The sequence below is a fragment of the Harmonia axyridis genome, chromosome 3 (assembly GCF_914767665.1).
Source record: "Harmonia axyridis chromosome 3, icHarAxyr1.1, whole genome shotgun sequence".
NCBI classification, from domain to species: domain Eukaryota; kingdom Metazoa; phylum Arthropoda; class Insecta; order Coleoptera; family Coccinellidae; genus Harmonia; species Harmonia axyridis.
This window is the reverse complement of record NC_059503.1, coordinates 29,815,761-29,837,745: the sequence shown is the minus strand read 5'-3', so window position 1 is coordinate 29,837,745 and position 21,985 is coordinate 29,815,761. Positions and strand designations below refer to the sequence as shown.

Genomic DNA, 21,985 nt, shown 5'->3' with positions numbered 1-21,985 from the left:
CTCTGTGGTACTCAGAATAAGAGAGATAGGCCAAATATATGTTATATATTCAAAATCAAGGGAAAAAGAGCTAGTCAAATATAGAGAAATATACAGAGTGTTCCATTTGAAAAAAATAAGTTGCTATCAATATGTTGCCCGCTCTGTATATATTTCGTTTTGTGAAATCATTTTAAAAAACACTAGTCGATTTCGTGAAACTTTTGTAGAAAACATTTTCTTGTACCTCTTCTAGTAACAAAGTTAAAGGGGGGGTCAAATTATGGTGAAAAACCCGGTACTTCTTTACTTATAATATGTCATTAAATTTGATGTACTACATATTATAAAGATCAATAAAATCATTAATCAAGTAAATATCGAAACTTCAATACCTAAAAATTAAAAAAAAAGAATGTAAAAATACTGGTCATAAGTAAAAACTGATTTTTTTTCAAACTTTAACACCCTGTATTTCGAAAACCAAGCTTGTTAGGATACATGTTTAGAGGAATTTTCTTTCATAGAAAGATTTGTTTTATCCGATGCCAAAGTTTTGCACTAAAATCTGGACCACCCTGCATAATAAACAAATGAACGAAAATCTCATAACGAATTCGGCAGAATTTAAAAAATCAATGCAATTCAATTTCAACTGACATTTCGCTTACTACTGTGAGGACCGTCATCTTCGATCCCATATCGGAAAAATCACAAATTATTGAATATCCTTTCATGAATGACCGCATTCAATTCTGAATAACTCATTTCAATTACACCTTTATGTATTTTCATAATTGAAAAAGAATAGTTTTATGGTGATAATTATGGTCAAATCGGAAATTATTTTCATGATTCTTAATTGAGATTCAATAAGTTCTATATAATCCTCAGCATGAGAAGCATTAATTCAAAATAAAATGAATTCATTTGAACACTAAGTATGTTAATATCAATTAGAGTATATATTGATATTTGGACAATATCCAAAGTATTTATATTTTCCTATAATTAGCAGTGATTAATTTTCGAAATGGGAGAAGTTTCATATTGTTATTGAGCTCTAAAAACGAATATTTACTTCTCAATTATGGTTTATGACGGAAAATATGTAAGTTTCAATATTTAATTTGTACTGAGCACTGAATAGGTAATTGAATTATTGTTTGTTGATCCTTGTAGTAGAAAAAAACTGGTTTTTCCAGGTTGAACCGAAAAAACTTCTCAAAAACGATTCATTGCTTTGAAAATTCTCTAGAAGAATCATCATTCTATTTTTTTTGAGATTTTCCATTAGCTATGTGAAATATTTTCTGACGGGTATTTGAGGTTTTATGGATTGAAAACCGGAGGACTATCGCACGAAGCGATACTTAACATTTATTGGTTCAATTTATAATGTCCTCTACCTATCCTTCAACAATAGGTACTCTCAATCTTCGAATCTCGATGACATTTCAGTGTAGTCATAATTTTTCTGGAAAAGTTGCTAATTTCCAATGCAGACAATGACTGGTATATTTTTCAGGATTACATAAACCCAGATATTTTTCAGTGATACATAGAAATCCGCAAAATATGCTTTTCCGACCGATTGTATACTACAACGGCCTCGTCTATAGGTTAGAAAAGCATTTTTTCAGGACAATCCCGTATCCGAAAACGCGTTCATTATCGATTTTTTTTCTCTGATACATTTACCAAAAGAACTGACTTCTTATCTTCTACGTTAGTATAGGTATTCGAAAGTTCTGGCTGTCAGCATCCACCAAAGACACCGTATATTGCCTCATGAATAAAGGATCAGACACCTGAATGTATGAAAAATGGTTAGCGGTTTATTTGGAAAAAAATATTTGTAGACCTTCACGCCCTTAATGAGAAAAACTGATCAAGAGACTTTGATCAACGCTGGTTTCCGAATTATAGGAAGTAACTCATAAATATAAATGATTAATTTAATATTGTTAACGCTGGTTTGTTCCCAAAATAATTAAGTGGACTGTATGGTTTGGGCATTAGAAAATATCTTAAATAGTTGAAATGAACACTGGACGTTGCACTGAATTTATATTGCATTAACAAATATATAAATATACAATAAAATAGCTGGACCGAATGTAAGCAGAAATGCCATAAATATGAACAGGATAATGTTAGATCAATACTAGCAAACGGAGAACATAAATTGTAAGTTTGGTGTATTAAGTGCAATTGGCTAATTTGCTTCATACAACTCGGTTTTGAACAGACTTGATCATCCCCTACCAGTCTCATTCAGGGGGTGGACGTTCGTCCATTTACGGTAGATTTTGCTTACGTTCGGAACAGCTTGAACAAATATCCCTAAAATAAATGAAAAATTTTAACAATTAATGAAGAATAACATTTTCAGTTAGATACTATGTAGCGAAAATACTGATTCAAAAGTTATGATAATATTACATTTTTTTGTAGTTTTTATCGCTCTGTCTACTTTGAACAACCTATATAACTTGGGAACCATCGGTGACCAGAGTCTTCTGATCAGCTCTCCTTATTCAAGATCCATAAGGCATGGTAGTATATAAAAAACAATACTGAAATTTGAAATTAAAAGGTAACCACATTTCAACATTCAGGTTCCTGGTCTGTTCTGCCAGAACATTTTTAGCTGATATATTTTTTTTGATTCAAATATTCGACCATCTTATGATGATTACCAATGTCAACATACTCTAATGCTCCTCTTACTTTTCGATACCTTTTATGTAGAAAGATTTGTCTTTGTTTTCGAAACATGCTACAACCTCGGCAATCACTTCTTTATTAGAGCCAAATTTTTTTCCTGCAGCACCCAGCTCTATACAGACTCAATTTTCCGAAATTTTTAGTGTTGAAGCTTGGTACTAACGAGAAAAAAGGCACTGATGGTGGTGTCATATGTAACTTGAAATCAACGTCGTACTCAGGATCAAAATGATCAAAATAGTTATTTCTCAAAATTTCAATGAATTCCGGCAACAAAATTTAATAACGATTAATTTTTTGCTTCCAGAGGGAAGACATCTGACCCCCTGACCCCCTCTGGGTACGCCCTTGCTTGAAATTTTCATAATAGGTTTAAAGTCCGAATAATTTCGTCAGTTATATTCATATGACATTTTTTTCAATAGGTGATAAAGTAGCTATCTATCCGATTAAACTGAAATTGATAAATATTTGAAAGATTAATGAGAATATCATACAAAATTACGAAAAAATCGTGTTATTGAGATTGAAAATAATTTTTTTTCTTGAATTTTGGTTTTGTCAGAACTAATACGGGTGTATAGGTTCATCACTTAAATAGTTAATATCAATAATTTCTGATCTAATAACTCTTTGAATCCCATAATTATCCTTCGAAGAATGGAATGATTTGTTGAAATTTTATTGCTTTTTTCAAAGAATTCTCATTGAGGTTCAAGTTAATTCAAGAAATTTCTAAGAATCAATAAAGAGAAATACACAATACACAAATTTTATCATAGAGTGTCTTTATTTCAAGAGTTGGGTTTCGATAGAAATATCAAATAATATCGGAAAACGGTAAATAGAACCTTTCAAGTGAGAAGTAAGCGAGGAAACGCCAAAACATATAAGAATATTTTTTTATATGCTTTAGCGTTTCCTCGCTTGCTTCAAAACTATTTTATGACTATACTGAATCTAGTAGTTTTCGAGGCACTCAAATATAACATTAAACAAACACTGTCCATTTTATATATATTTATATGATTTATTACGTACTTTCATGAAAATTAGAATTCATCGAAAAAAAACCTTAAAAAAAGTCGAAGGAATTTTCAGAATTCCAGAACTCCAGAACTTTCAGCAAATATCCTTTTGAAAAATTGTTATACAATTACCTAGACGTTTTCAAAGTGAAGGTTCAAAACGATTCTCACTAATTATAGAATTTCATGTATGTAACCCCAAAATTTTGTCGACACGAAATATAATTTTCGCTTGTTTTGCAATTTTTCTTCTGCGTATACAGTTAGAAGTTTCTCAATAAGGAACAAATGACAGTATATCGTGCTTACTCTAAGAGAAATCATGAATTAGAACATGATACTTGATACGAAATTATTAATTTTATTCAATAATAACTCATAACAATTGAGCACCGTTCCGTGACTCTGCTTTCAGGTAGGTTTATGTAAGTTTTTCGAGGATTTCTTTTCTCTTAATTGAAGAATAAATTCGAGATTTTATAGATATGTCTGTGTATGCAATATGTATGATTAACTGTCCAACTGAAAAAAATAACTCAAATATTACAAAAACACGTCAATCATTTAAAATTCTGTTTCTTCCCCAGAACATTGTGCCCATTATTTTAAAATTGGTTTTTAAAAAAATGATGAGAGGAGTTTATTTTGTAAAAGTACCTGAAAAATCCATACCCAGGAAGGCAAAGCTGCCCAGCAGGAATTTTTTGAATATAATATTCAATTCGATAATTAATTTCTCTAATTCTGTGGTTATTCCGTTCATTCTTCCACATCTTGTAGAACAAAATCGTGCGAGAATATATCAGAAACGCACAGTTTTCATGGTTATATTTTATTATTCTATGTTGGAACTCCGAACTTTCCGCCACGGCTTTATCTGTCAATTCATCAATTTGCCTTAAAGAAATCAGTTCTGCCAACCAACATTTTTCAATGCAAAAATCACTAAATAATATTTATGGAAATGTTTCATTAATTTCAATGAAAATGCAATGAATTAGAGAAAATAATGTATAATACTCGTACAGAAGGCTCATTCTACCACTCGTTCATTCCAAAACTCGCCACTTCGTGGCTCGTTTTTGAATTTTGAACTCGTGGAAGAATATCAATGCCTTCTGCACTTGTATTATAAATAACTATTCTCTAATTCTGTGGTTATTCCGTTCATTCTTCCACATCTTGTAGAACAAAATTGTGCGAGAATATATTAGAAACGCACAGTTCTCATGGTTATATTTGATTATTATATGTTGGTACTCCGAACTTTCCGCCACGGCTTTATCTGTCAATTCATCAATTTGCCAATCAGTTCTGCCAACCAACATTTTTCAATGCAAAAATCACTGAATGATATTTATAGAAATATTTCATTAATTTCAATAAAAATGCACTGAATTCGAGAAAATAATGTATAATACTCGTACAGAAGTCTAATTCTACCACTCGTTCATTCAAAAACTCGCCACTTCGTGGCTCGTTTTTGAATTTTGAACTCGTGGAAGAATATCAATGCCTTCTGCATTTGTATTATAAATAACTATTCCAAGTAGGTAGTCCAAAACTGCAGCTTTGCGTTAATTATGAGCTGTCACATATCTTTTTCATGTACAAAAAAACATAATTTGATATTTTTGAAAAATACACTGGCGAGAAGAAAAAACGGGTCTGTTAATCATAACTGTTCAAATACCTTTCTTAGTTTTTACCCAAAGAAAAATGAAATTTTATATTCGATTTGTATACAAATAATCAGCTTCTATGGAAAAAATCAAAAACTTCTCCCATTCATGACGCAGGGCTTCAAGGAGCTCTTGTAAATTATTGGGCGATGGAACCACAGTTGTGACTCGCTTTCCCAGTTGGTCACATAGATGTTCGATGGGATTCAAGTGAGGACTTCGTGCTGGCCAATTCAACCTTGAAATTTCAACCTCATTCAAGTACCTATGTGTTGTAATTGAAATATTGGGTTGTTAGAACAAATGTTGATTTCCTTCTTTTGATTGGATTTAGAGCAGAAGAATATAATATTTCAGGGAGAATTTCATCTTTTAGTTTTCGATTTAGGATTGTGGTTTACATATAAGCTTGATTAGGCTGGATTGTACAAGTTTTGTAAACAATTTTCGATGATTGAATGGAAATTGAAATATTTTGTAAACGCAGTTGACACGAAATTTTTCACAGCTTAAAATTTTTGTTATACAGGGTAGTTCACCGATATGGCTCATTAGACGTTCACGGAAAACTAATCCATAATTTTGTGCTGAAAATTTGCATGTTGGGGTTTGAGACAATGATCTTTCTCCCTATTTTCAGATCTCTTCCACTACCGTTTATACCGGAAACAGACTAATACTTCCTTATTTCAAATGGCACCCCAGTAAATTTTATCGCATCATTAGATAGCTGTTTTGATGACAACTTCAGCAAAATGCCCTACCTTAGGTAAAAACTCAATGTTACATGAGATAATAGGATTCTTATAAGAAAAAGGTGGTGACGAGCCCTCACATTTTTTTAATATTTCTTCAGGAAATTTTTTTTTTCAAATTTTCGATTCTGCAAATAAGAAGTATTATAAGACTGTTTGCGGTAAGGACCAAAGCAGGACCATCAGAAGTTAGGTATAGTATACTGCTGAAATTGAAATAAAAAAATCAATCTATTGATGCAATAATGCAAATATGATTCATATACTGGGTATGCCATTTGAAATAAAAAGTAGTAGCTCGTTTCGGTTTGATCTGAAATCATTGAGATCTGAAAATATTAAAAGGAGAAAGATCATTGTCTCAAATCCCAACATGCAAATTCTCACCACAAAATTATGATTAGTTTTCCATAGACTCTTAATACGCTATTGCTGTGAATGACCCTGTACAGTGTGTCAATTTGCAAAGATACCAAATTTAATATATTGGCTTCCTACAGAATCACAAAAAATGCAGAAGAGTTAAACTTTTTTCGTAGGGTGACATTTTATACGGTTGGTTACAATCAACCCTATGAGGATGATAACAGCAACCACTAAAATCTTAAATATGAAGAGGAGTGAAGTGACATCTCATTCTAAAGATAATTCGATTGCCTCTTCAAAAGAGTCACAAAATAAATGTTTTTTGTTGCTACAATAAAAAAAAAGTTGCAAGAATTGCAATGAACCATAGAAATAATAAAAAAATTTCACTATAAGAGATTTTCGAAATGTTTTTCATTACTTTGCAGACAAACATATAACCTATTTTCAAACTTACGTTTTGAAAAACTTATCGTACTATGAATATCCTTACTTTCAAATTCTTCTACATCTCGGAGTTGTGTTTTATACACAACCGATTTTGATGGTCACCAGCGGAAAAAAATTGAAGGTGTCAAGTCTGGGAAGCGTGGTGGTCATTCAATCGGTATTCTTCTACAAATATATTCTCTTGGAAATGATCTTGACCCATCGGTTACTATACTTTTTTTTATTTTTCGAAAGTACTGATAAAAATGGTCAAATGTACGGCATTTCTGAAAGAGTCATCGAATTATTTTTGAAACAAAGGGTCACTCAACCTTCCTTCCCCTTTAAGATTTCAGGAGTTGCAGTTATCACGCTCATATTTTTGACACAAATTGATTGGAACCAATTGTTTCGAACCAAAGTTTAATTATTTGCATTTTTTCTGATTTAGCATGAGAGCCGTGATATTTTTTTGGAATTCTGTTGTAAAACTCTCTTTTTGACACTGGCATCTAACCAGAAATCACTTATTTCTGATATAAGTATTAAAAAAGGCATTAATTGAACAATTTATTTCTTTCTGTTCAATTACATTATTTGTAACGGAATGAAACTACATTTTTAGAATAAGATTTATGGAAAATAATGCAGGGCCTGTGCGATGATCAGAATATAAACGAAACATTTTTTTGTTGAATTAATGCAACAACTAATGATATAATTCGATATACCCTGGTAACTAACAAGATACCAAATTACCAAATTCGAATTTTACAAACGGAACCACATAAATAAAACATAAAATCTAGTTGGTTCGCGTAGAAAAATCGCCGAAGCATTCAAAAGGTTTAAAGAAAGTAAAAAAGCAACACGTGATGGAAATCCTGGCCCAGGATTGGCTGGCAAAAATCCGTCTTAGAGTTGCATTGGTCGGATGTTGAAGTTTTCGCCGAAGAGTGGTTCTTATAAAACACGTACAGGAACTTTCCCATGTCAGGCGGTACCAACTTACAGTACCGAAAGGATCATCTGAAGTGCGCGAGTTTAACAGTGATTACTTGTGTGATTTTTTGTGTGGATTATCTTTCAATTCGAACTTCTATCAGTGAGTATGAATGTAAAAGTAGTTTCATATTTTCTAGAAAATCATATACGGAACTTATTTAATTATAGTACAATCCTTTCTATCATTTCAAATTAATCGCTTATTTCGAAATACTCACGTTATATAAGTTCCTACAGAAATGTTACATTCAATCTTTCGAACAGAATAAAAATATTAGTACTTACGATCTGGTCATAATTAAAATGTAATTTTTCACGTTTGAATTTGTTACTTTCTATTCAGGAGATGTTTAAAAAAATCCTAAGGTTTTCGCCTGAAGTATAAGTTGAAAGAAAAATCTTTTATCACTGGAACAAGTGGCAAGTGAAATTAACTGTAGGTGTTAGACCGTATTACTTTCAATTGTTCATATTATGGATAGCACAATGTGATCATGGTTTGAAAAATCTGAAGGTATCTACCATAATCATATTTTTTCCGGAAATGTCTGAATATAATTTTCGATTTCTCTTAATCTAAGGAAGCTGGTAACATGGAGCCTTGAATAGGAATTTATTGTCATTTTAAACATTTCTTTCTGTATTTCTATTTGAATATTTACATGGATTCAAAATAATGACAAAGAAGCTCCAATATTTTTTAATCTTTAAATTATGAAATTTTAAATTTTGAGGACAATGATTAATGTCTATGGAATATTTTCTTATATGAACTTCCGAGAATGTCAAATCACAAATGAAGTTTATGAGCACTCTTTCTACGAATAGAGCGCTATATGAGATGGAGCCGGGAGTGAATTTAAGCACTGAGGTTTGAATCTGTGATGATGAACCCGTGGTCAAATTTAATTCTGTTCACCCGGCAGTAAACAGGATAGTGCTTGAAAGGAAAACATAATTACGGTGAAGAATACGTAAAAAACAGATCGGACTAGGTTGAAATTTAGGTTTTGTGGTCTCCAAGGAAGTAATTGGCGTATTAAGGACGAACGCTCAAAAGTTTCAGCCGCCAAGTCAGAACTTTCCTCAAATTTCTCTAATGTATCGATAGCACTTACAAGGCTCGAAAGTCTAAATTTTTATTGGAGACTTCAATGAGCGAATAAGAGGAAATCCTAGTTCTTTTTAGCTGATTTCATATCCCTTTTTTGAATATTTTTCTGTGGAAGAAGATATTTAGGTTGTTTGATTTCAGATTCAAAATCAATAATTTTCGAAAACGGACAAAATTGAAAAATATGGGGAATTGATTGCCTACCCAACCTATTCCCCCCACATAAAAATCTGAATTATATGATTTTTGAATAACCAATGGAAATAAAATCATATTACTTAGTTTGTCAAAATTTCATGGCCAGGGAAAAACAGAAGAGAGTTTTCAATCTGTTGTTTCCATGCATGTAAATAAACATTATTATTATTATACAACTTCACATATTTCATAATTTATGAACGATAATAACATAATCGTATAGTCATTTGAAATTTCCAATTAACAAAAGAAGAAAAAAAAAGAACTGTAAATCTCTGAGGTTTTTTTTCAATATTCGAACGTAATATTTTTTGTGTTTCTAATTTTTAATAACTCTTATCAAGAATGATTTAGTTGTATATTATAATTTATGATTCTGGAAAATCTACAGTAATAAAATAATATAATTCTGGTCAATTAACAATTTCCAAGGTTACTAAAGAACAACAAAGAGTTATAAACCTTTGAGATTTCAAAATGATCATCCATCTTATTATTATCTTAAGTCGACACCGACGTCTTAAGTTGCGTTAATATGTTTTGCTTGGCCAATAATACTTTCATTGACCCAAATACACTTTCGTTGTTACAGAAATCGCCAACATTTTATGGAATTTATCTAATTTTCAGACCGAGATGACCTGAAGAAACAAAACTTCTAACATTAAGAGAAAGTTCATTGGCAATAAAAAAAATTAATATTAACACCGTTACAGTTTGTTGGTCAGACGGTTATTGTTTCAACATAAATGGCTGATTTCCGGTACGCAGGAAGTTGTTTGGCGTTTCCCAAATGTTGAGCGGTCATAGGCGTACACGAAAAATCGATAGAGTGTTTCAAATCATCGGTTTATTCGAGAGTGCACAACTTGCGTATTTGAAATTAATTACTTCCTGTATCTCACAACAAATTTAAACGTTCAGATACAAAGAAATCGGCTCTTAATAAAATCTTAAATTTAAATCGTTCCAATTTTTGGAGAATTCAATATTTAAGTTGAGGAATATTCTATGTAATTACATTTCTATACCTATCCAATTTTTTTGTATTATTCTTCACAATTCAAAATTTCTATTTGTGACAAGGACAGTAAGGAGTTACAAAATTTTTATATTAATATTTATTATTGGAAAAAATTGAATGAAACATAATCCTTGCCACATCAGTTCAGTACTAGTATTATCTATGCTTCCATTTAATCGCTGTTCTACAGGGTGCTACCAAAAGTACCAACGTTTTAAGGGGGTGAATCCTCGGCAATCTTTCATTTAAACAAAAGCTATGAGGCCTTCTATGGAACAGTTACGCGCTCCAAAAAATGATAAAAAATTAAATTTATTTTGTTCTTGAAATTGCTGAAGAATTTAAGAAATCGCATTTTATATTTATGTTCTATCAATGAAAAAGTGGAAGATATCTACTAAATTTTTTTCGATAGTATTCATAGTAGATCGTTTCGTATCGGTTGTCCCAAATTTGTTGTGTAGTCAGGAGATCTGAAAATCCTTTTAAGATAGAAAAAAAGGATGGTACTTTTTTGAGCTCAATGTTTGAGAGAATAAATCTGGTGAAAACCGCAATTTGATAAGTGCAACTGTTTTCAAGCTATAAGAAAAAATTGTAAGATGATGTGAAATTAAAAGTTCTCATAAAATAACTCCTTCATTACTTTGAACATGAAACAAAAACATTCTATAGGCAATTTTTTCTTAACAAATATCAGGAGGGCATCTAATTTTCCCAAAAAAAAAATCGAAAGAAAACGTTTCTAAGTAATATTTTAACAAAAATCATGAGTGCTGGTGGCAACAAAAATCCGAGTCGAAGACTAGGATTTTTGCACCTGCACGAATGTTTTTCGTTAAAAAAATATTGTTTTGCATTGTGTTTTTTATTTTTTTACAGGAAAAATTAATTGTCCGAATGGTATTTGACAAGACTATTTCACGAGACCATAATTACTTGTTTTCAAAGATATTGTAATCTGTCATGAAAATAGCTGTCAAGTTTTGCCGGTAACTCAAAAGAACTGCTGAAAAGTGAAAATTGAGGTTTTGTGATCGGTATAAATTAAGACAAATAGTCGGTAGAATCCATTTGTGCAATATTTTCGAATAATTTTCCCGGCAATTTGAAAATTTGGAAAGCTCTGAAATTTTTAGGTTTTAACTAAATCTGAAGGTTAATAAGCTATTGAACCTGAAAAATATGTTGGGAATAATCTTTTGAATTTAAAGTCAATAACAGTAACATTATACAAGTTTTATTGATTAAGTATTACCAGAATCATCATTTGAAGTCAATATACAGGATAACAACAATTATTATACTTTTGATATATTTAAAAATTGAGTGAAGAATGCTTCAAGTAGGCGAGTCTTAATTTTTTTTTTGTATGAAACATTTCTTTTGCATTTTTTAGAAAATTGCTCACTTGAAAGTATTCCAAATTGGACACATTTCCGATGTTATTGGAAAAACGATATTTCAAATCTGGAATTATTCAATCTGACCCATATTAGATGAGTTCAAAACTAGGCCATGTTCGAAAGACCGAAGGGACCATAAATATTTCACAGAGTATAATCGCTTCAGTTCAACCTATTCCAATATTTATGATTCAGAAATGGCGCGATAACGGAATATCAGCAGGATCGATAAAAATTGATTCTGGGCAAAAAGCCCGATGAAAGGATAACCAAAAAAGACTGCGGTCGTATATAACATTCCACATTCGAGACGTGCTTTTCATTCGTCAAAAGAAACCAATTTGAAATGAATAACAGTTAGCAATTATTAGAAAGTATGATTGAATTGGATAACAGCAGGAATCATTATCATCCGATGCCAAAATTGATCAAGAATGATGGAATTCTGGTCTGACCATTACCATGACTCATGTATTCAGTTTTGACCCAGATATAAAGAAGGAAGTTTGGCAGAGAGAAATTTCTTCTTGTTCGGACGGAATTCAAGCGAGAATAGCTCTGCGATTGCTCTTGTGGTGTTACCACACACGCGCTGATGGACAGTTACGTAATTATTGTTGGAGCAATATTTTTTTAATAATTTGTTGGGATGAAATTTCGATCCGGAGTGGGTTCGAAGTGGATTGTGTAAATGTTCGTTCGAATGTCAATATGGTTACTTCTTATATTATGATGAGGAGAAATCGTTTTCTTTGGAGGAAATACTACATTAAATGAAAATATCTGTTTAATAATGATGATTATAACATTCTACTATGCAATTCAAATACATGATATTGGAATTAACAGCTACTCTTGATGAAGATGAAAGAACATGATTCCTTCAATTGAATGTGATTGACTCGTTATTATTATTCGACCTAAATGAAAACTAAGAACATATATGTACTATATAGCCTTGAAAAAATAAAATAATTGAGAATATCAAGAGTAATCTCATTAAAAGAGATTACAATTCATGTGAGTTGAGAGAATTACAATTTTCATAAGATGACTCATTACCACGTCACTAAAAAAGTCCTAGGCCTGATGCATACATGGGATCCCCAGTGAGATACCACTTTTTTTTTAGTATCAAGCTCCAAAAGATGTGTTTCAAAATTTCAGAACCTATAATGAAGTCTGGATCAAGATTATTATTATTATTTCACTGAATCGGGGTCGTTGCGGCTCTGTGCATACTTTCAAGAAAGCCCTGAAGTTGTTACTTTTGAAGAAAATATATTATAGTGTTAAGGAATTTTTAGATGATGAATTTCTTTAAAATAATGAAGGAGTGTTATTAATTGTTGTTTATTTTGACTTATCCTATATTGTATCACACAATCGTTAGATCAATAAATTTACTTTATTTCACTTTATCGGGAACTGCGACCATATTGATCTTTTGTTCTTAGCCCTATTCATACAAACCCAGGGAGGCCGTCGATACGGTTAATGAAACCAACGACATCCTTAGGATCCTTGGCTATTAATTCTTCAGTATCCATCTTCATCTGAAATGATTGTATGGAACTATCTACAACCCAAACTGAAAACCCTCACCAAATTTCAATAAAATCAGTTAAAAATTGAAGAAGCTAGGGCTGTAACATACCATCAGGCAGGCACGAAACCAAAGTCTTAAATGCATTTTGCGTACAGATATTTTGCAATTTGAGTCCAAAAATTTGTTTAATCCTCAAAGCTACCACATTGTTTTGGTCACCTTTTGTAGTTATGCCAGAAATACAGCTGTTATAATTACGGAATATAATAGCAGCTCATTGACGTCATTCTGTAATCATTATTTGGGATTTACAGTAAAAACTAAACTTTTTTCATTCTCTACCTGATATTTATTAAGCATGCATAGTCTCATATGTCTACCAAAACTGACTGACTGACTAATTTTACCTAACTCCTTCATGTGCAATTAGTGGAAAGCATGAACCTACTGCTCCAAGCTAGTGATGTCCTTCATCTTGACCAACAGCGCGGAAAAAAAATAAAATTACATATTTCCGATTATGATGTTATTCACACTCAAAATTAACATGTAGCGTTCAAACAATTTATGGAAAAAATCCACCTCAATCGTCATGTAAGAGTGATGAATAATCTTCTAGGAATTCACTGTAATCACAAAACTTGTTTATATCATCTCGCAGGAATGAAAATATATCGAAACTTTCCAGGAAAAATATCTAAAAAATTCCCTTTCTCTTATTCTAGATCAATATGACTCTCGTTCAACCCAGCCCTGAACTTCAAATCAACATCAGAAAAGAGCTCAATGAAGACATCAACACTAGAGATAGAGATCTTCAGCATATCAAAGAATGGCTCATGAAGCAACCTCATCTTCCTGATACTTGGGGTAAATACTTTGAAATCTTTCAATAGCAATATCTTTACGAATTATTTTGACAGATGACACCCGTCTCATGACCTTCTTGAGAGGCTGCAATTTTTCCTTGGAAAAGTGCAAGAGGAAACTCGATATGTACTTTACAATGAGAGCAGCTATCCCTGAGTTCTTCACTAAAAGGGACATGAACCTACCTGAGCTCCAAGCCCTTAGTAAAATAGGGTAAATATCAGATTTGCTCAACCTTTGAACCTTTTTTATCCAATTTTTCCCATAGACAAGGGCCACCACTACCTGGTCTAACTCCAGAAGGCAGAAGAGTTACCATTATGAGAGGATTGGACAAGAACATCGAAACTCCAAATCTAGGTGACCTCATGAAGATTGCCCTCATGGTAGGTGACATCCGTCTAGAAGCTGAAGAAGTTGGTGTTGCTGGTGATGTTTACGTCCTCGACGCTAGTGTTTTATCCCCTCAGCATTTCGCTAAAGTCAATCCTACCATTGTTAAAAAGTTCCTAGTCTGCGTCCAGGTAATGAGTATAAACTCTCTCTTTATCAACAAGATTTTCACCCTTTTCATCCACAGGAAGCATATCCTGTTAAATTGAAGGAAGTACATGTCGTCAATGCAACTCCTTTGGTTGATACCGTCATCAGCTGGGTGAAACCCTTCTTGAAAGAAAAGATTAGAAACAGAATTCATGTACACCAGAACCTTGAATCCTTGTACAAATTCGTTCCTCAAGATGTCCTACCAGAAGAGTATGGTGGTACTGCTGGAAAGATGTCCGACTTCAATGGTAAGAATTCTCATTCGACTTATTATATTATGACACAATTTTTTTTGCAATCTTGATTTTACTTCCTGTTAAGAAAAAACCTGAAAAAAAGTTTTGTTTTATGAATTTGTATAATTCAATCAAATTTTCCAATTATTGATATGCTTGTTGAAGAAAAGCTGCAATTCAATTTGTGAGGTTACACATGGTTCTGTTCGAAATACATCGAATAACATTGTTAGAACAGAGAAATTAATGTTAAACAATTTTCAGAGCAATGGATACAGAAGCTCAAAGACTACACTCCCTGGTTCAAGGCCCAAGAAAGCGTGAAGGCCGATGAATCAAAACGTCCTGGAAAACCCACAAACTACGAAGACCTCTTCGGTTTGGACGGCAGCTTCAGACAGCTCACAATCGACTAGACTAGGTTCGTTCTCAATCCTGAATGTATCGCGACGCTAGATGCTTCATACCAAAAATATTGATAGCTTTATCTGTTTGGAATTGAAAATCTATTATTTTAGTGTTGATGCATTTCTGATTTTTGTTTGTACCTTCGTGATTTTTTCTAGTTTATTTAGTTTTTCTACGTATTTCGCTCATCTTGTTCGTTTTTCATGTTCTCATTTATCGTTTTGTAATAAAAGTGTTCATCACAAATTGCTGTTTTTTTTCAACATTACTAGTAATTTTGGATTATATTATTTTAATTATGAAACGAAGTAACGGTTAATGTATTGGTGTTACGGGAGCTACGCATCGCTTGAGGTTATACTTGATCTGCCTCCCTTACATCTCTACATGTGATAAAATGTAGCCTACTGAAAACAATAAGAATATCTCGCAACGGGAAGCTTGGACTTGGACACTGGTTTGAACATATGTGGATATCAGGTATTAAACCTCTTGGGAAAACCATCGGATGTGATGCCAATATCTATCTTCGATTTCGAAATGCCCTCTGAAACAATTATTGGTGAATGTTTCTTCTTCTTCTCAAGTTTGAGTGCAATAAATTTCGTAAATTGTCTGGATACAATGTCTTCTACCTAGGTATATGGTTTACCGATGGATCAAAATCAGTGGTGCGCAACATTGGGTTATATGGAATTAAACTGGGGATCTCTGAAACACTGGGAATGTAAAGTAAAAGTAACCTCAAAGGGAGAATATTTATATCACTATGGAGAGCATAGCCACGTAAGAGTACCTCGGAATCACATATCCAGCAGTCTCTGCTGACATGGGTTGTAGTAATAATTTTAAGCAACTGGCCGCAGGCAATGAAGTAACATTACTACTTTAAGGGTATCGTGGTATTTTGGTATTGAAGGAAAAGAAATACCCGATGAACTGCCAAAAATGTATCAAGGTTAATACCTGATAGCCCTAAGCCATTTTGTGGGCTTTGAACAGACCAATTTAAGGCAGTGGTTCAACATTGAGAGTTGAACTATTGAATAAATCTCTGAATAAATATTCCTGGTCTTGCACAGACGAAGAAATTGTGGTACTTTCACCGACCTATACCAGAAGGTTCTTGGAGCTGCCCTGAATAGAGCTTCGGGTAATTGTGGACTGCTGACAGGTCACTGTCGATGCAAATATCTTTTGTACTGCATGAGAAAGTTAGCAAATGAGATTTGCAGGCTCTATACAACTGAAGTAGAAGCATGAAGTAGAAGCAGCTGAACGCATGTTGTGCATATGTCCGGGGTTGGTCGTCCTAAGAACCACTCATATGGAAAAGTATGTTCTGAATACCCAAGAGTGGAAAGCCAAGGCTCCAAAGGATGTTTTCGGTTTCTTTAGCAGTATTATACGGCACTCTTGGGTTTGTATGAATAGGAAGGGTTAATGACAAAAGATCAATGTGATCGGGAGGATGAACGAACCTCAACATCCCTGATTCAAATAAATGATAGGCAATTGTTTGTTGAAAAGTTTGGCAATTTGGGAACATGCTTAAAAAATATTTTATACTATCGTGCGAATAAGGCAGTAAAGTAGTTCATAGGAGATGTCTTGAAGGGGAAGAAGTGGTGGTTGGCTACCATGAGTGATAGCCCCCAATACTTATTTCTGTTATCTTCAACTTTTCATAGAAAGAACATAGTTCGGAGGGCACTACAAGAATCTAGAGTGGATTATTGATACCCATAAATCATTTAAAACATACATAAGTGAAAGAATGTCCCCCAAATTATTCATCTCAGTCTTAGAGAAGAGAGTGTATTTGAACAGCTAATTTGGTATAACTTCTCGGAGAATATTATTCAAATTATAGAGATGCTGTTTTTTTGTCTTTCGCGGAATATCATCAATTTTCTGAATGAATGTATAAATAGTTTATTGGTGGATGCGACGCTACAAGGATGACGTTTTAGTGGTTCCTGAGAGTATGCGAAGATCTATATTGCATAAATATGTTACATTTTGAGTTTCTGTTAAATTCAATTCATATTCTTTTACTAGTTTCATATCATGAAAGGATTAATAATGTTGAAAATCTACATTCATTCATGCGTCAATTGCATTCTTGCATACAGGGTGGCCACTTTTTCAATGGGATTGTATTGGTAACTTTTAAACCATAAGAGTTAGAAGGTCGGTCAAATGGAGAAAAAGTTGCATGCATAGAAGCGTTATCAAGCAGTTCAAACAAATCGAGATTATCAGGGCCGGTTATTGAGATATCATAAGAAAAGTAAATTATGTCATTTTGATTTTTCTTTTTTTCCCACTTTATTTCAAATATTATCAAAAAATGTTACAGTAATTTTTTATTCGACAGTAAATTGTTCTCAATTTGACGTAATCAGATTTCGTATCCAACGTTTCGTGCTCTCTGGGCCACCGTCAACCTCATTTTTTTCAATACGGTCCTGTATATTTTATGACACTCTTCGAAATAACTTTCAACGCTGAATTCAACGATATATCATACAATGTCATTCAAAGTTGATTTTCAGATGATTTTGACCCTTATCCAATTTTCTTTGGGTCGGATCTGTAGTGAATGCAATTTATCAAAAACTGCTGTTAATAGAATAGTCAAGAGACGCGAATACAATGATTTTAAATTTGAATACCAAACCTTGCAAAACTTATATCGTAATGATATCAAAATAAAGTTCGATTCTGTAATTTGTTTCAACGGAACAAATGACAAATCCAACAATAGGGATTTCTCGCGAGATTGAGAATGTATTGGAAGGTATTCAAGAAGAAAAAATTTGCAAATGTATAAGAAGTATGGGTTCCGGAACCGTGCATTTTCCGAAATGTTGGACATTTCGAACACTTACTTCATTCATATTAATTTACTTTCGAATAATCATTCGATTTTTCTTTCATTAAATGATAATTCGTTTAATTATTATGAATTGAAATATGTAAATAATTATTACTTGTTTCTTGATTTGATTGTGATATGTTCCATTTAGTTCAAGATGAGTAAGATGATTTTCTCATCGAAATGTATTGCATGTTGTTAATTAAACTAAAGGTACCTAAATGTAATACAGATCCGACCCAAAGAAATTTGGATAAGGGTCAAAATCACCTGAAAATCAACTTTGAATGACATTATATGACATATCGTTGAATTCAGCGCTGAAAGTTATTTCGAAAAGTGTCATAAAATATACAGGTCCGTATTGAAAAAAATGAGGTTGAGGGTGGCCCAGAGAGCACGAAACGTTGGATACGAAATCTGATTATGTCAAATTGAGAACAATTTACTATCGAATAAAAAATTCCTGTAACATTTTTTGATTATATTTGAAATAAAATGGGAAAAAAAATCAAAATGACAGAATTCACTTTTCTTATGATATCTCAATAACCGGCCCTGATAATCTCGATTTGTTTGAACTGCTTGATAATGCTTCTATGCATGCAACTATTTCTCCATTTGACCGACCTTCTAACTCTTATGGTTCAAAAGTTACCAATACAATCCCATTGAAAAAGTGGCCACTCTGTAGATTAATTCGAGACATTTCATCAAAACTGAAAGCAGCTTTGAGAAAAATGTCTCCTTACATTAGGATTAGAACTTATCGGTTACCTATTTAATCAATTTCCAATTAAGCAGAAGTTTTTTTAGTGAATCTCTTATCATTCAATTAATATTTTCTGAATTCTCGGTATTCGAATATTTTTCTCCAATAAGAGCCAGGATTTTTGTCAAAACTTTCATTTATCGAACATATTCGGAAACCGAGGCGGAAACCTAGAGAATTTTATATTTTCTCGGATCAATATGGAACATCTAACAATTTGCTTCCAATAATTCACATATTAATAAGAACCGCAATATATTGATATTACAAAAGAAATTATCAATGTTATTTTTGACAGGATGGATGATCCTACCTATTGATTATTTTCTCTTGATTTCTCCATTTGACCGACCTTCTAACTCTTATGGTTTAAAAGTTACCAATACAATTCCATTGAAAAAGTGGCCACCCTGTATACCCATAAACATTTGTATTTGAATGAAGAAGTACTCAGAAACACCTGACTTCACATGAGTGCTATCCAGTAGTTTTTCGATTTTCTGCTTCTGTTTCGATTTTTCGTGGTTCTGCCAAAATTATGACATTATTCAGACAATATTAGTTTTTGTACTGATTATACATTACAATGTCGTCAATCGTCATATACACCGAACCACTAGTCGGCTTTTGATCACTAACGAACCTAACCGTGGCAATCGAGGTCCAATGTACCCAGTAAATTTCAAGTTTCTATGTTTTTTCTTTCGAGAGTTATCATTAAAACACAAGAGCTTTTTGAGCGCTTATTTCCCGAACGCTCTATTTTTCGAATATTGAGTAGAGAACGGATAAATAATGTGCAACTCTCTAATGACAAATCCGTGGTCTCCCGACTCTCGAACGGAAAACCTGGAAACTTGAAATTTACAGGGTAAGTTTGGATCACCAACGCCACTGTTGAGTTCGTTAATGGACAAAATCTCACTATAGGTGTTTTTCTGAATAAAGCTGTTTGAAATTTTATCATTTTGTTAACTACAAAACTAAAACTACAGATTTCATCATGATTAAATTTTTTATTCAGATGAAAATCAACTATTTCAAGGTTCATACAAAATTTCTTACTGATCCCTCCACCTGAAATAGAAAATTCGAGAGGCATATCGAAAAAACAAAATTAATTTGGCGCACATACAGGGTGTCCTCCCTAAATGAGTGAAATTTTCGATGAAATATAATTTTCGGCTCGACACATTGAGAAACTAAATATTGACATTTCAATGAAAAAGGAGCTTCTAGACTTTTGTCCACTATACGCAAGCCAAGTTGAGAGTTATTTGACGCCAAGTTGAAAGTTATTTGGACGAATATTGACCACAAAGATGCATTAGGCGCCTTGGACCCTTTTTGTGGTCTTTTAGATTGCCAGATTTGAATCCATTCTTTTCTTCTAATTTCTTCTGGGGTAGCATGAAGGAGAAAGTGAAACCAATTAATATTGAAATAGAACTCACAGAAAGAATTAATGCTGCAATTGAAGAACTGAATGCCACCGGATGCGCAAGAGTAATGAATCATTTTTGAAAAGATGCTTGCTACAGAGTACTGGCTTGCAAGCAATTCTAACATCCAATTTAACAAATTGACACTACACTACATTCTTCGAATGGAAGTCTAGAAATAAGAATCCCAGAATGAGCTACCTCTGAGAAAAAAAAAGTGGCAACCATTCCGTTTTTTTTAGCATATCATTGATACCTTGGATAAATCTTTGGTCACATTGGGTAGGCTAATCCGTCTGTAATTTCCGATTGAAAGAAGAATCATAAAATACCAACAGTTTTAGCTATGGTACTCAGAACGATGACTAAGCGGTAAGAGCTTAAAATCGATAAATTTATTTTTATTTATTTTATAACTCAAATTTCAAATCAAATCAAATAAAATTTTATTCCTTAGAAATATAAAAACAATTTCAATCATACAATCTGAAATTATATACCCCTCATGTGAGGATGGACGCACCTAAGTAGCAACTTGTGTTGTGCTCTCCATCTTCCATTCGGGGTGTTAAAAGATATTACAAGAACTAATTATTGCAGGACCGAGATTGAACACACTTTTTCCTACAACTGCTATGAAAAGTAGCGTATTCTGCATAGTTTACTCAATTGCAAAACTATGTATTGCGCATACTGTGGGAAATATTATTCCCCACGGCACTTTGCCCACACCTCCCTTGGTAGACCAATGAAATTGGGTTTTTGAGTCGTTTCTATGGAAACGCAATAAATTAGCACATACTGTCAACGAAGGTCATTTTGATTTAAATCAAGTCCATTACTTGAATTATTGAAATTTGTGCAGTTGTAGGAAAAGTATAGTGTGCAACATGTGGAGAATAGTTATTTATAATACAAGTGCACAAGGCATTGATATTCTTCCACGAGTTCAAAATTCAAAAACGAGCCACGAAGTGGCGAGTTTTGGAATGAACGAGTGGTAGAATGGGCCTTCTGTACGAGTATTTTACATTATTTTCTCTAATTCATTGCATTTTCGTTGAAATTAAGGAAATATTTCCATAAATATAATTTTTAGTGATTTTTGCATTGAAAAATGTTGGTTGGCAGAACTAATTTCTTTAAGGCAAATTGATGAATTGACAGATAAAGCCGTGGCGGAAAGTTCGGAGTACCAATATAGAATAATAAAATATAACCATGAAAACTGTGCGTTTCTGATATATTCTCGCACGATTTTGTTCTACAAGATGTGGAAGAATGAACGGAATAACCACAGAATTAGAGAAAGTCCTTTTCTCGCTCGTGTGTTTGCGGCACTCGCCTTTCAGGCTCGTGCCACAAACTTCCACACTCGCGAGAAAAGTTGGACTTTCCCCACTTGTTGCACAATATACTATTTTTCACATCCAAGGCAAACATTTAGTCTGATGATCCTTTGAGCAAAATATAGTAACAAAAATAATGAAAACAAAATAATGACAGAAAGAGAAAGAGATATGAAATGTATGATAATGTGTATGTAATAATGAATCATAAAATAT

General features: G+C 32.9%; 1 protein-coding gene across 2 annotated transcripts; it reads left to right on the top strand.

Annotated features, from left to right (window-relative positions):
* Positions 1–941: 941 nt before the first annotated feature.
* LOC123676233 (alpha-tocopherol transfer protein-like) lies at positions 942–15,571 on the top strand. Of its 2 annotated transcripts, none has more exons than XM_045612013.1 (6): positions 942–1,090; positions 13,991–14,135; positions 14,189–14,348; positions 14,404–14,659; positions 14,716–14,929; positions 15,182–15,571. In XM_045612013.1, the coding sequence occupies exons 1-6, from the start codon at positions 1,070–1,072 to the stop codon at positions 15,331–15,333; spliced, it is 948 nt and encodes a 315-aa protein (XP_045467969.1). In that variant the 5' UTR covers positions 942–1,069; the 3' UTR covers positions 15,334–15,571. The 2 variants fall into 2 exon arrangements, with proteins under 2 accessions (XP_045467969.1, XP_045467970.1); XM_045612014.1 differs by lacking the exon at positions 942–1,090 and adding an exon at positions 7,925–8,074.
* The last annotated feature ends 6,414 nt before the right edge of the window (positions 15,572–21,985 follow it).

Coding starts and splice junctions, on each gene's coding strand:
- LOC123676233 (XM_045612013.1), top strand. CDS start 1,070: ATGGTTTATGACGGAAAATAT. Junction 14,349..14,403: donor CAAGCCCTTAGTAAAATAGG/GTAAATATCAGA, acceptor TTTTTCCCATAG/ACAAGGGCCACCACTACCTG. Junction 14,930..15,181: donor AAAGATGTCCGACTTCAATG/GTAAGAATTCTC, acceptor AACAATTTTCAG/AGCAATGGATACAGAAGCTC.